This window comes from Bos indicus, chromosome 4 (genome assembly GCF_029378745.1).
Source record: "Bos indicus isolate NIAB-ARS_2022 breed Sahiwal x Tharparkar chromosome 4, NIAB-ARS_B.indTharparkar_mat_pri_1.0, whole genome shotgun sequence".
NCBI lineage: Eukaryota > Metazoa > Chordata > Mammalia > Artiodactyla > Bovidae > Bos > Bos indicus.
The window spans coordinates 75,130,525-75,144,482 of NC_091763.1; the positions used below are offsets into that span (position 1 = coordinate 75,130,525).

The 13,958-nt window shown below is 47.2% G+C and overlaps 1 protein-coding gene across 6 annotated transcripts in view; it reads left to right on the forward strand.

Moving 5' to 3' along the window:
• TNS3 (tensin 3) overlaps positions 1 to 13,958 on the forward strand; it is a 222,781-nt gene that overhangs the window by 29,951 nt on the left and 178,872 nt on the right. The window contains exon 1 of one of the 6 annotated variants that reach the window (XM_070787984.1): positions 7,470 to 7,562. The exons of the other annotated variants lie outside the window; for them this stretch is intronic. Coding sequence (XP_070644085.1) covers positions 7,485 to 7,562 — 78 coding nt within the window. The 5' untranslated portion in view covers positions 7,470 to 7,484. Of the gene's footprint in view, positions 1 to 7,469; positions 7,563 to 13,958 lie in introns of those variants that run through there. 6 annotated transcript variants of the gene reach the window in all.

Genomic DNA, 13,958 nt, shown 5'->3' on the forward strand with positions numbered 1-13,958 from the left:
CTTGTGGAACACAAGCTCTTGGGTGCACGGGCTTCTGTAGTTGTGGTGCGTGGGCTCAGAAGTTGTGACTCCTGGGCTCTGAAGTGCTTGCTCAATAGTTGTGGTGCATGGGCTTAATTGTTCCAAGACACATGGGATCTTCCTGGACCAGCGATCCATTCTGTGTCTCCTGCATTTTCAGGCAGATTCTTTATCACTGAGCCACCAAGGAAGCCTGCAGGGGGGCTATCTTTAAACTTGGGTGCCTTGCAGCCTCTGTGTCTGCCGGGGAGTCAGCACAGGAAGAAAAGTTGATGAGGCTTGACTGTAGGGGAGCGAGAGTCAAGGCTGCTATGAGCACCTGCTGTCATCCAGGTTTACACCCTGCCAGCTGGGAAAAGGGTCAAGACATTGTTATGCATTTCATTTGCCAAGGGCAACAGACTTTGAGTGTTGGTGTGCACGGGGTGGCTAAGCACTGGTAGGAGCCCACTGTGGAGCGGGGTGGGTGGCAGCACCCCTTACAGAGGTTTCCTGGCGGCCAGACTGAGTGCTTCTTGCAGGTGGTGACCTTTGCTTGTGTCCTTGACCTTGGCCATCCCAAACTCATGCACAGTGGGTGTACAGTGGACTTGGTGAGCTGATTGAACAGTAGGTGGTCCCTGAGCCCCTACACTTGTGATAGAGGAGACTGGAGAGCTAGTGAGCAGAGCCCTGCACCTGTGCTTACAAGGGTCCACCCCCAGCTACCCAACCTGAGACTGGCAAAATCATGCTAGTAACGAAAGATCCGAAGCCCCCTTTCTCCAGTGAGTGCTGACAGTCTCTGAAAGTCCAGGCCTCAGTCTGGTCTACCAAACCAGATCTTTCTCCCTTAATTCCCAGCCCATCTTTGGTGGTCGTGACCCCCCTGGAGTCAGCTCCCATTCTTCCTGTTGCCACCACCACTAAGGTCCTGGCTGAAACACCCGTCCCCACTCTGCTAGCCTGTTTTGCAGGAGGTCTGGCCCCTCCCATCCCCCACACTCTGCCCCCTCCTGCCCCTTTGCTAGTAAACCTCTGACTCCTCATTTTCTCCACAGTCAAGTCAGATCTTGAGTCTGGCTCCCAGTGCCCCCCACCCCAAGCTTTCTCATCACTGGGACCACTTTCCTCTTCAGGCTTTATCAACTGTCTGTCCCTCCCACACAGTGAACTATGGGAAAAGAATGGAAGGTGGGTGAATGGTGCTGTGAGTCACTGTCAATCAGCTAATCAGAAATCAAAGGGCAGCAGACATGAGGCCACAAGTTCCAAGGCCCAACCCAGGTGTGACCACGGGGTGTGGCCTCTAGTGACCACTGCCTTAAAACCTGGCATCTGTCTTTATTGATTTATAGTCATTCATTCCTCCAGTGATGTGTATCCAGCACAGCCTGGGATCCTGGAGAAACACACAGTTGATTGTTTGGGGGTGGGGCCTGGGGACACACAGAGAAAGCCTGTGATGGGGCAGGGCCCAGGCAGTGTGCTTCTGTCTGACCTGGACAGTGTCTTCCTCTGGTGGATGCTGATTCCTGCTCTCTGGGCCTGGGTGGAGATTTTGCTGTCTTTTTTCTGAGTTGCACCAAGCATTGTTATTTACAGGAAATGCTCTTTTCATGTGCTGGAAGCATCTTGGAGCATGATCTGGGTGAAGGAGAGATTGCTTCAAGTCAGGAGCATCATACCAGGCTGGGAAACTTGCTTTTGTTCGAATTTAAATCAGAGATTTTAATGATTAAACTCTCTTTGAGAACACGTTGATGGGGTTGGGTGCAATCCCAGCTCCATCATGGCCTCACTGAGTTTGAGGGTGACCCAGGTATGGGGGAAGTCACCCCAAAGTCCTACCTTCTCCACAGAAAGATGAGACCCAGTCGTGCCTTCCTCACACCCGTCCTGGGACTACAGATACAGATTCATAGTGGCGATGATAAACAGAAGCAATGTCTGCTTTTTAAAAAAATTTCAGAAATAGTTAAAACTTGTTCATATTGAGGGGCTTCCCTGATAGCTCAGTTGGTAAAGAATCCACCTGCAATGCAGGAGATCCCAGTTTGATTCCTGGGTCAGGAAGATTGGCTGGAGAAGGGATAGGCTAACCACTCCAGTATTCTTGGGTTTCCCCAGTGTCAGCTGGTAAAGAATCTGCCTGCAATGTGGGAGACCTATGTTTGATCCCTGGGTTGGGAAGCTCCCCTGGAGAAGGGAAAAGCTACCCACTTCAGTATTCTGGCCTAAAGAATTCCATGGAATGTATAATCCATGGAGTTGCAAAGAGTCAGATATGACTGAGTGACTTTCACTTCATTTCACTTCACTTCATGTTGTTGAAAATACCCCATCTTTCTCAGAAACTGATTTTTCTCCTCATTGTCTACTTGGGGCCTCTTACCTTAGTCCTCCAAACTCTTCTGGCTGTGCAGGGATTCCTCTTAGCAGGAGTCACTGTTCAGTTGATAAATTGTGTCCAACTCTTCTCCACCCCATGGACTGCAGCACACCAGGCTTCCCAGTCCTTCGCTATCTCCCAGAGCTTCCTCAAACTCATGTCCATTGATTCAGTGATGCCATCCAACTATCTTATCTTCTGTTGCCCCCTTCTCCTCTTGCCCTCAATCTTTCCCAGGATCAAGATCTTTTCCAATGAGTTTTCACATCAAGGGGCCCAAGTATTGGAGCTTCAGCATCAGTCCTTCCAATGAATATTCAGGGTTGATTTCCTTTAGGATTGACTGGTTTGACTTAGCAGGGGAGGAGGAATATTTGGTGGGCATCACACCAAAGTCCCTCCGCTTTGGGGTGAACTGCACAGGGACTGTTTGAGGTCGGCAGTGAGCTTATTCTTCTTGTTAGCCGAGGAAGAAATGGGAGGCCCAGGGTGATGACTATAAACCAGCAGACACATAACAAGGAGCAGAGCAGGTCCAGAGTGCCCTGAGGCGCTGTCTCTTTTGCAGCTTCTGCAGCCCATCTCGGCCCTGCCTCTCGGAGGAGGCAACATTGGACCCTTATGGGCAGAATCCCTACCCAGAGTTCCTGATGTGGTCTAGCCAGGTTTGGTCAAAGCTAGGGGATGTTGGGCATTTTGGGTTCACAGAACTATGGAGGAATGAAAAGACTGGGGTTCAATCCAGAGATGAAGCTTGGTGACTCAGAGGGTGCTCTGTCAGTGTCTCCTTTCCAACCACACCTTCCCTGTAGGGGCCAGTTCCCAGGCACACAGGAGGGCTGTCTGGATGCTCTAGCAGAAGGGACAGGCCGGATGAGATGCCTCTATCCTCACACCCGACCTGGGGAGATAACTTGGGTTTGGGACCACCCGTAGGAGGTCGGCTCTGCTGTGACAGTGGAGCATTGCTCACTAGGTTAAACTTCCCAAAGCTTCTGCTGGTTGCCAACAGCTGGGGATGCATCTCTGCAGAACTGGGATTTCTGGAGGGGCTAGGGGCTTCCCTGGTGGCTCAGATGATAAAAAATCTGCCTGCAATGCCAGAGACCTGAGTTCGATCCCTGGGTCGGGACAATCCCTTGAAGAAGTGGGAATGGCTACCCACTCCAGTATTCTTGCCTGGAGAATCCCGTGGACAGAGGAGCCTGGCGGGCTTTAGTCCATGGAGTTGCAGAGTTGGACACAACTGAGTGACTAACACACACACACACACACAATCCACTATTATCACTATTTTGATGTTCAGGTTGTCCCAGATCTGGCCAGGACAGCCTCTGCAGGCCAACTCAGCCCCCTGGTCATGCAGCCCCACCATTCTGGAAGCATTCCTTTACCTTTTGACGTTTGTACCATCCCTGACTCCCTGATCTGAAATCAGCCACGTCTCCAGGGAGCCCTGATTTCTTTTACTGGGAATCAGAGATGTGGGTGCTGCATGTAACCACTACTCTTGGGAGCTTCTTTAGGCGCCCCCTCCCCCACCACAGACAGAGCTGGGGAGTGTAGGGAGTTTATATGTGCCTCTGTGTGTATGGGTGCATGCCTGTGCATGGGTGTGTGTGTGTGTGCATGTGCACATTTGCATTAGTTTTCATTTCTGTATCTGTGTCTCTGCATTGAAAACATGAGTTACACCAGCATCTGATTCCAGTCCCACAGCACGGCTTTCACTGAAATGTTCTCCCTTTCTGTGTTAGTAAACTCCTTCTTCACCCAGTGGTCCCAGGACACAGTATGTTCACGTGGTTCCTCCTCTCTCACTTCCAGAGACTCCCGCTGCCCTCAGGGTTGGGCCTTGGCTTGCTTTGTGGGGCCCCCTTCCTCTCCACGCCTGCTCTTAGGATGCAGACTCTGCCTGTCTGCCATCCATGCCCCAAATGCATGCTGTGCTTCTGTTCACACAAACACCCTGCCTTATGGTCCCCTGGTTCTTTTCCTGTCTCAAAAATGTCCATCTCTCCTAGGTCTCAGCCCACCTGTCATCTGTTTTCCCTGAAGTCCCATGAGTGGGCTCAGTGCCCCCTCATAATGCCACATACAGACATTTCCACCGTTGGGTAAAGGGGAGTCATTCATCACTGTAGTCCCTGTGATGCCAGGCACACAGGCTGCTCATCAGCGTTCTGGGATGGCCTATGGGAGTAGCCTCCATTCAGTTAGATGAGATCCTGGATGGGCCAACCTCACATCTTGTCTTAGAGTTGGACTCAATGCTGAGCTCATGTCCCCAGTCCAGTCTGGCTTCCCAGTCTGGGTTGGTGATACAGCCCCGAGGCCTGGTATTGGAGCTTTACCCTCAAAGTTTGGACCCAGGCCCCCTGAAGTCCATCTTGTACAGGAAGAACCTCCTTTGTTGTTGGGGACTCAGTGCAGCCAGAATTCAGAAGCAGATGTCAGGCCAGCAAGAAGCAAGGAGGATTGTCACTTCACCAGGGGCAGGCTAGGCTCGCAGCACAATAGTGGGGTGAATCTGGCAAGGCTGGAGTGGCTGGCTTGGTCCCTAGGCTGAGCTGGCCCCAAACCCTCATGCTTCGGCTTGCCTCAGAGGGGTGGTGTGGGAAGCTAGAGGGAAAAGGGACTGGAGAGGGGGCCAAGAGGCAAAGCGGGGAGTCCTGGCAGGTTTGTGTTTGCGAAGTTCACTTGGGCTCTGGTGTTCTGGACTTCAGTGGACTATCTGTGATCCCTGATTCTCACTGAGTTGTGATAGCCCACTGTGCTATCATCCATGAGGTGTGATTGCATGCATGTATTTATTATTAATAATAAAGTGTGGGAATTTTCTGAATGATGTATTTTTTAATTGAATCAGAGGAGATTCAGGTGTCCCTACGAAAACACCCGTTTGTCTTCCAACCTGGCAACCATGGACCTAGGTGCACTGGTGCTCAGGACCATCATCACCAAGGGCCCCATAGAGTGTGCAGCCCTGTCCATGAGTTCAAGGAGCTTTATCATGTTGAAAGTTACCTGTTTGCTAGGATTGAGGTTCCTCCTTCTGGTTCCATGGGTGAGACTGGTGATAGATCTGGCTGATTCCTGGGAAAATGCTTGACTTGTGTGCCCTCAGACAGCAGAAGAGTGTGCTTCTAGCTGAGCCTGTAGGCACAGCTCTGGGCTCCGTCTTGTTCTCGATGGTGGGGACCCAAATCCGATACAGATGTGTGTTCTTAGGGATCCTGCAGTCATATGGGGGTGAAGGATATGTATGAAGAAATAGAGCTGAGAGGTGTTTACAAAAACTAAAGTTTGACTCCTTTATAGAAAAAGTGAATAATGATGAATGAATCTAGAAAATAAATTAACAAATGAATGAATGATTATAGAGACAGATGAATATACTCTTATTTGAAGGATGAAGGCGAAATGAGAATGAATGGGTGGCTGCCAGGTGAGAAGCCAGAATGATGTGTTTCTGGGTTTTTTTTTTTTTTTTTTTTTTTGGTGTGTGGTTGAAAGTCAAAGAGCAGCTTTGCTATTCCACCCCAGAAATGGAAAGATGGGTATTTGGTGCCAGAACCTGAGAGGTTAATGTCGGCCTTTGAATTGATGGCTGGAATTTGCACATGTGTTAACCATAAAGGCCTGGGGTCTAGCCCACCCAGACTGCTCTCCAAAGCTAAGACATTTGGAGTTGCAAGCGGAGTTGAAGATCTGAAGTCAGAGCGTTAGACCAACACAGGGCATCAGTGCTGCTGCATCCTGGGCTGGGCAAGAGGCAGGCTGAGCCACTGGAACACCCGGCGCTGCTATGCACACAGCGAGCCGGCAGGTCTGAGACCATCCAGCTCCCGGGGCCACGTGCTCCTCTGCATCGGCCTCTTCTACGGGACCCTGCAGAAGGGAGAAGGTGGCCTCAGCTGAACAAGTCCACTGTCAAGGGACCCCTTTCCAGGAATGTTTTCAGAGCTTCTCATGGTGGAGAGCTAAGAGCCACTGGTCCACGAGCCCTGCCCAAGACGACTCAGTCTTGTGGGGTCTGACAGGCAAAGGGCCATCTGTCTGTGGATCAGGCCCACCTTCCCCCTCTGGGCTGTGCTTCAGGCTAAGGGACCCTTTCCCTTTCCAGGTGTCTGGCTTCCTCTTCATGTGAGACCCTGTCCTCACCATCCCAGTCACCTTTATCTTCTTAAAATAAGTTAAAAACAGTTTTAAATTTCCTTCTAAAATCACGGACCCAGAGAGGGAACTCGGATGTGATTTGCTGGGAGCTGGATGGCTCTCTGGATAGTAAGGAGAGGGAAGGGTGCTGTGGATCCCAGACCCCAGGTACAGAAGGCCCCATGGTCATTTCCTTTGTGCTTGCTGGAACCTCTACCTGCTTCTCATCCCACTTTGGCAAGGCTGCTCCTTGTTTTTCTTAGTTGAAGAGGCAAATTGGAAAGACAACCTTTCTGTATTAGAGTTTTCCTTCTTTCCACTCCAAAGCCACTGTTGGCTAGCAGTATAGATTACCGGTGATACTGACCATTACAGATGCAAGTTTACTGGACAGTATACAAGATTTAAAATCCCGAAAGCCAGAGAGCCTGACGCTTTTGATTTTAAGTCCCTGGGTCTGCATTCTTGGAGAGGTCTGAAATCCTAGTCAAGCTGTACTCCAGCCAAAGGCGGGGGTAATCCAGTGGGAGGGCCAAGGGCGTTGGAGGGCGATGGAGGGTTAGCCCCCCACCCCTGTCCTAGGAGGCGTTTCCTCGCCACTTTTTCTGGGTTTGGCTGAGAAACCTTTTTCCTCTTCTCCGGAGCTGCGGTCTGGGGCGGGGGGAAGGGAGCGCTAATTTGTGTCAGATGGAGGGGCGCCGGGGGGCCGTGCGCTCATTCGTCTGGCTTTTGTTCGCGGCATCTGACTCCTGACGACCGAGTGGACTTGGAATTGGCGACCGCTTCATTTCAGGGCTCCAGGGGTCGAACTTCTGAGACTCCCAGACACAGGAGCCCAGGAGGCATACCTGCCGGGCATCACCACCCGGGAGAGGTCCGCGCCTGCCTCGGCCTTCCTCGCCCGGCCCGGCCCTCGGCGGTGGCCCGGACGGCCATGCGGCTGCGCGCGCTGACCCCGGGGCCGCCTGGAGGGTGCGCGCGCGGGGCGCGGGCTCGCCGGCACCGGCGCCAGGTGAGTGGGCGTCCTGCGAGGGGGAGGGGCGCAGGGAACCGGGACCCCGGCGCGGCGGGAGCTGGGAGCTGGGACAGGATGGAAGCACTTTTGGGTTGGTGCACGCCTGTGCTTGTGTGTGCCCGCGTACCCCGGTCTGCGCGCCAGTGTGCCCTTGCACTCTTGTCTGCGCGTGCCTGTTCGCGCTTTTGCCCTGGTCACTGCGCGTGCCCGTATGTCCACGAGTGCGCGCGTGTCCTTGTCTATGTACGCGTGTCTCGTGTGTGTTCGTCTGTGCGCGTGTTACTTGAGCAGGAAAGAACGAGCGAGGGAAAGCAGAGCTTTGCCTGGTGGGAGGCCGGCGCCCTGGTGAGCCCACGTGAAGTGGGAGACAGCTTTGCTCTTAATTTTCGAATCCAGCTCCGTCTTGAACACACTTCCCTGGACTCCTTTCCTGGAATGGAAGCAGGACATTGGCAGTTTCACGGACTCCCTTCTAGCTTGTGTTTCTTTGCCAAGGAAAAGGGTGCTGTAACTCTGGGTGTGTGAGGATGCTCTAGCGTTGTTGCAGAAGTGCAAGTTCCCCAGGGCCGTGTTGCAGCGCTTGGTCCTGGGACTGTCTCCCATGGCGCTTGACTTAAGCTGAGTAGATGCACAGGCGGCTCCCTACTAGGTTCAGCAGTCCCCTCTCTGAGTCTAATAATTAGGCATTTATTGCATTCGTTTTACTGGAAACTTATGAAGGTTCTGAGGAGTGAGAAGTTGTCAGAATGTCAGCCACTTGACATCACTTTGAATTGTACTCATTCTGATTTTTAGTTTAACGATCAAATGCTACTCCTGAGAAACTTGGGGACCGTGTGTGGAAGGCAGAGGATGTCCCTGTGCTCTGGGTCCTTTGGCTGGGTGTAGGCATCTCTGGGCAGGATCACTCCAGAGGTTTGGGGCTCGCTCTCTTCACGCAGGAAGTTGTGGTGTTTAACTTCAGAGTCAAGTTGCTTGGTGATTTTGCTGAGTGCATCAGCCCCCCTCGAATGCTACTGAAGGTTTCCTAGGTAGGAAAACACTCACCTAAATCCTCTCTCCTGAAAGGAAAAGAGGCTTGGATTGTGTTGGTTTAGGCTTTGTGGGGGTAACTGTTGCCACTGCAACATTAGCCGAGAGAACTGAGCCGAGAGGACTGTGAGGTTTTGCATTTTTGCAGAGCAGAGCAAAACGTTACCCTGCTGCATGCCAGTGGAGCACTTCCTCGCTCAGTTTTTCAGAGATTTTTCTTTCTAAAAAGAGACCTCACCATCAAGATCAGCACTAATTACCCTGAACCCCTCAGGGAGTCCTTGTGGAACTGGCAGCCTTGCTGTCTACCCTTCCCACTGTCTGCTCCTAACAATTAAATGCAATTTAGATTCCTGAACTGAGCCTGCTAAATGCTTCAGCATTTCGGCCTCCCCTGTTCCCCGTGCACTCATTGGGCCCGCCTCTTTGGGAGAAATGAAAGCACAGTATCAGGTGAAAACAAAGGCAGCCTAATCCCGTCTAGGCTCACTTCACAATGGAGATGTTATGTACAGATGAAGCGTGAGCAGATGTTATTACACTATCTGAAATGAATTCCTCCACCATCCAGCCACTGAAATGGCTTCGGCCTCCACACAGCACCTCTGCTGTTTCCTTCCTCCAGGTTTCTAACTGTGGCCCAGCCGGCAGGAAAACCACAGGAACACAGTGCCTCTTTCTCCCTGGTTGTAATAAAGGTATTTGTAAGGAATAAAAACGTCACAGTATCCCCTGTTGGCTCACAGAATACAGCCAATTCATTCAGTTGACAAGTATTAATTGAGGGTACCAGGCACTGTGCAGGGCCTTGGAAGACAAATAGATAAGAGCCTGGTGTCCTGCCTGTAGGAAATTACACAAAAGAGACGGCTATAAACAAATAACTGAAATATAAGGGAGGAAAAGTGTGTGCCAGCTGGGGGATTATGATAGAGGCTGTGTGTGTCAGCTACTTGAATGTCTACTCCTGTGTGAGCATGAGGCCTGGGGGGAGACTGGATCTGAGCCCATATTCCTTATCCCTTGGCTACGGGGTCTTGAGCTTGCATCCTATGCTCTCCATGTAGAACAGTGTTGATTATTTATAGTACAGAAGGGCCCTGCCAATGTCATGGACTTCATGATAGTAGCATCTTCATTCCTCTTTTGTAAGCACTGAGTTCAAGAGCCCTACTATCAAAAAGTATACGGTCTCTTGAAAAAAGCAGAAACAGACAGGTAAACAAGTTTGGAATAGCAGTGCCTTGCCGTGGTGTATTAATCTATACACTATTTAGAAGTGTGTTATTTGATGTCCAAATACTTTAGGGGATTTTACTAAAATCTTTCTGTTTCTGATTCCTAATTTAATCCCATTGTGGTCAGAGAACATATTTAGTACAACTTGAATACTTTAAAATTTTCTTAGACTTGTCTACTAAATATTTCATATGCATTTGAAAAGAGTGTGTATTCTGCCGCAGTTAGGTCAAATGTTCTGTAATGTCAGTTAGGTCAAGGTATTGATAATATTGTTCAAAGCTTATGTATCCTTGCTTATGTTCTGCAATAATTATCCATTATTTCTAAAAATAATATTAATTATTGAGAAAGGCTATATTAGTTTGCTAGGACTACCATAATGAAATAACACAGACTAGGTGTCATAAACAACAGCAGTTTATTTTTTTATAGTTCAGGAGGTTGGAAGTCCAAGATCAAGGTATTGACAAGCTTGGATTTTCCTAAGGCCTCCCTCTTGGCTTAGTTTGTGTGGCCACCTTCTCACCATGTCCTCACATGGACTTTCCTCTGCGTGCCAAGCTTCCCTAGTATCCCCTTTTCTTTATATAAGGACACCGGCTCTGTTGGATTAGGTCCCTACCCTTATGGCCTCATTTTACCTTGATTATCTCTTTGAAGGCCCTAACTTCAAACATAGTTACATTGGAGGTTAAAGCTTCAATATATGAATTTGGTGGGGACACAATTCAGTGTGGGGTAATGAAATTTCTGACTGTCTATGTTTGCCTATTTCTCATTGCAATTCTGTCAGTTTTCGTTTCATATATTTTGAGAATTTTGTTATTAAATGCGTAACTTTGTTATCTTCTCTTGATGTTTCTACCCTTTTATCATTTTGTAGTGCTTCTCTATGTCACTGGGGCTTCCCTGGCGGCTCAGATGGATATCATTGGGAGTATTCTTTAATCTGGAATCTACTTTGTTATTAATATAGTCATTTCAGCTTTTCTTTAACACTAACGTTGTATATTTTTCTATACTTTTTAAAAAATATATAATTTGACAATCCCTGCCTTTTAATGAGATGTTTAAACTGTTTACATTAATGTGATTCCTAATATATTGAGGTTTAAATCTATCATCTTGCTGCTTGTTTTCCATTTCTCTTATGTGTTCTTTATTACTGCTTTTTCTCTTTTCTTGCCATTTTAACATAATTTTGTTTTCTCTTCTTTGTTGTATTTATTACCTACAACTCATTATTTTAGTTGTTGCTTTAGGTTTATGTTATAGATTTTTAGCTTGTCGCAGTCTGCCTTCAAGTGATAGTGCATTGCTTCGTGTATATTATGACAGCCTTACAGTGGTATCAGTTCAGTTCAGTTCAGTTCAGTCGCTCAGTCGTGTCCGACTCTTTGCGACCCCATGAATCGCAGCACGCCAGGCCTCCCTGTCCATCAGACTCACATCCATCGAGTCAGTGATGCCATCCAGCCATCTCATCCTCTGTCGTCCCCTTCTCCTCCGGCCCCCAATCCCTCTCAGCATCAGAGTCTTTTCCAATGAGTCAACTCTTTGCATGAGGTGCCCAAAGTACTGGAATTTCAGCTTTAGCATCATTCCTTCCAAGGAAATCCCAGGGCTGATCTCCTTCAGAATGGACTGGTTGGATCTCCTTGCAGTCCAAGGGACTCTCAAGAGTTTTCTCCAACACCACAGTTCAAAAGCATCAATTCTTCGGTGCTCAGCTTTCTTCACGGTCCAACTCTCACATCCATATGTGACCACAGGAAAAGCCATAGCCTTGACTAGACAGACCCTTGTTGGCAAAGTAATGTCTGCTTTTGAATATGCTATCTAGGTTGGATATAACTTTCCTTCCAAGGAGTAAGCGTCTTTTAATTTCATACTACCTACCATTTCTCCTTTCCTGAGCTTTGTGCTGTTTTATCGTAAATTTTACTTCTACTTATGTTAAACCTCACAATGTATCATTATTAGTTTTTATTTAAAGAGTTAATTATCTTCTGATGAGTTTTAAGTAATAAGTAAAAGACCTTACATATTTGTCCATGTAATTAATCATTTCTAGCGGTCTTCATTCTTTTGTGTAAAGCTATATTTTCATCTAATAGTATTTTCCTTTTGCTCAGACTATCTTTAACATGTCTTGTAGTATGTGTCAGTTGGTGATAAATCATTGCAGCTTTTGTATATTCTAGGAAGTTTATAATTCACTGTCATTTTTGAAGTGTGCTTTTGCTGGATTGGTCAGTTTTTTCTTAGTGTTTTATATTGCTACACCGTGTTTTCACTTGCTTTTTTTTGAATGAGAAATCTACTGTTATTTTAATGCTTAATCCCGTGAGTGTAATTTGTGCTCCCCTGCCTCCCTGGCTGCTTTTAAAATCTCTTTTATTTCCAATTGAAGTATAGTTGATTTAGAGTGTTGTGTTAGTTTCAGGTGTACAGCAAGTGATTAATTTAAATATATATATTTCTTTCTAGATTATTTTCCATTATAGGTTAATGTAAGATATTGAATATACTTCTATGTGCTGTGCAGTAAATCCTTGTTGCCTATCTGTTTTATTTATACTAGTTTGTTACTCCCTACTCCTAATTTATCCCTCCCTTTCTTCCATACTTCTTTGGTAATCATAAGTTTGTTTTCTGTATTTGTCAGTCTGTTGCAGTTTTGTTTAAGACTGTCTCTTTGTAACTGGGTTTGAGCAATTTGGTTTTCATGTGCCTAATGTAGTTTCTGTCACATTTTTTTGTGCTTGAGATTTTTTTGAGTTTCTTGGATCAATGGGTTTATAGTTCTCCTCATGTTTTGGAAAAGTTTCAGCCATTATCTCTTCAAACCTCCCTCCACCCACCCATTTTCTTTCAGGGGCTTATAAGCTGCTAAAAGTCCCACAGTTCACTGATATACTTTTTGTTTGTTATCTATCTGTTTATTTACATAGGTTGCCTTTTCTTTCTGTGCTTTATTTTGGTAAGTTTCCATGGTGATATCTTCAAATTCACTAATCTGTTCTATTGCAGTGTCTGATCTGTTAATAATTTTATCCAGTGTTTTAATATTTAAATATTAAAATATTTAATATTTTAATATCTCAGTTATTTGCATTTGCTTCTGTAAATGTTTGTTTTGGATCTTTTCTTACCTACCTTTTTGAACAAATGGAATATAGTTATAATACTCTGTTAATATCCTGTGTGCTTATTCTCGTCAGTTCAGGGTCACTTTCAGTTGACTGATTATTCTCATTATGGGTTATGTTTTCCTGTTGCTTTGCATGCCTGATAATTTTTTAAAAAGTGTTTATTTGTTTTTATTCAGCTGCACCAGGTCCTAGGTGTGGTGTTGGGATCCTTAGTTGTGGTGTTGAGATCCTTAGTTGCAGCATGTGGGATCTAGTTCTCTGACCAGGGGTCCAACCAGGGCCCCCTGCGCTAGGAGCATGGAGTCATAGCTGCTGAACCACTAGGGAATTCCCATGCCGGATAATTTTTGATTGGGTACCAGGCATGGCGAATTTTACCTTGCTGGGTGTTGGGTATTTTTTTATTTCTACAGATATTCTTGAGCTTTGTTCTGAAATGCAGTTAAATTACTCGGAGAGACTTTGAGGCAAGATCCTCCTGTTTTCCATGCAATATTCCCTGAATCTTGGGTTTTCCTGGTCTGGCGGTGGGAAGAAGGACTATTTTCGGCTCTGTGTGAGCACTGTTTCCTTAAATGGAGGTTCTTTCCCCAGCCTTGAGTATCTTCCTCAAACAGCTGTGTGTACACACATGCTCTCCGGTACTGTGCTGAATGCTTCCGACGGCCCTTCTGAAGATCTTAAGAGTTCTTTGCAGCTCTCTTCTCCAGTGCTCTCCTTAGTGAACTCTTTCTTGCTGGCTTACTCAGCTTGAATTCTTAACTCCTTTCCTTCAACCCATGTGGTATACTGGTTCGCCCTTCCCTCTCTGCATCCTGAAATCTTTCTCCATGTAGGAATTGGGAGACATCGTAGAGCTCACCTCATTTTTTCCTGCCTCTGAGGAACTAGATAGGTTCATTTGCCTTTTCATCAGTCACTGTGTGCTCATATCTGACTTCTTCATTCAGCCTGATAATGCTTT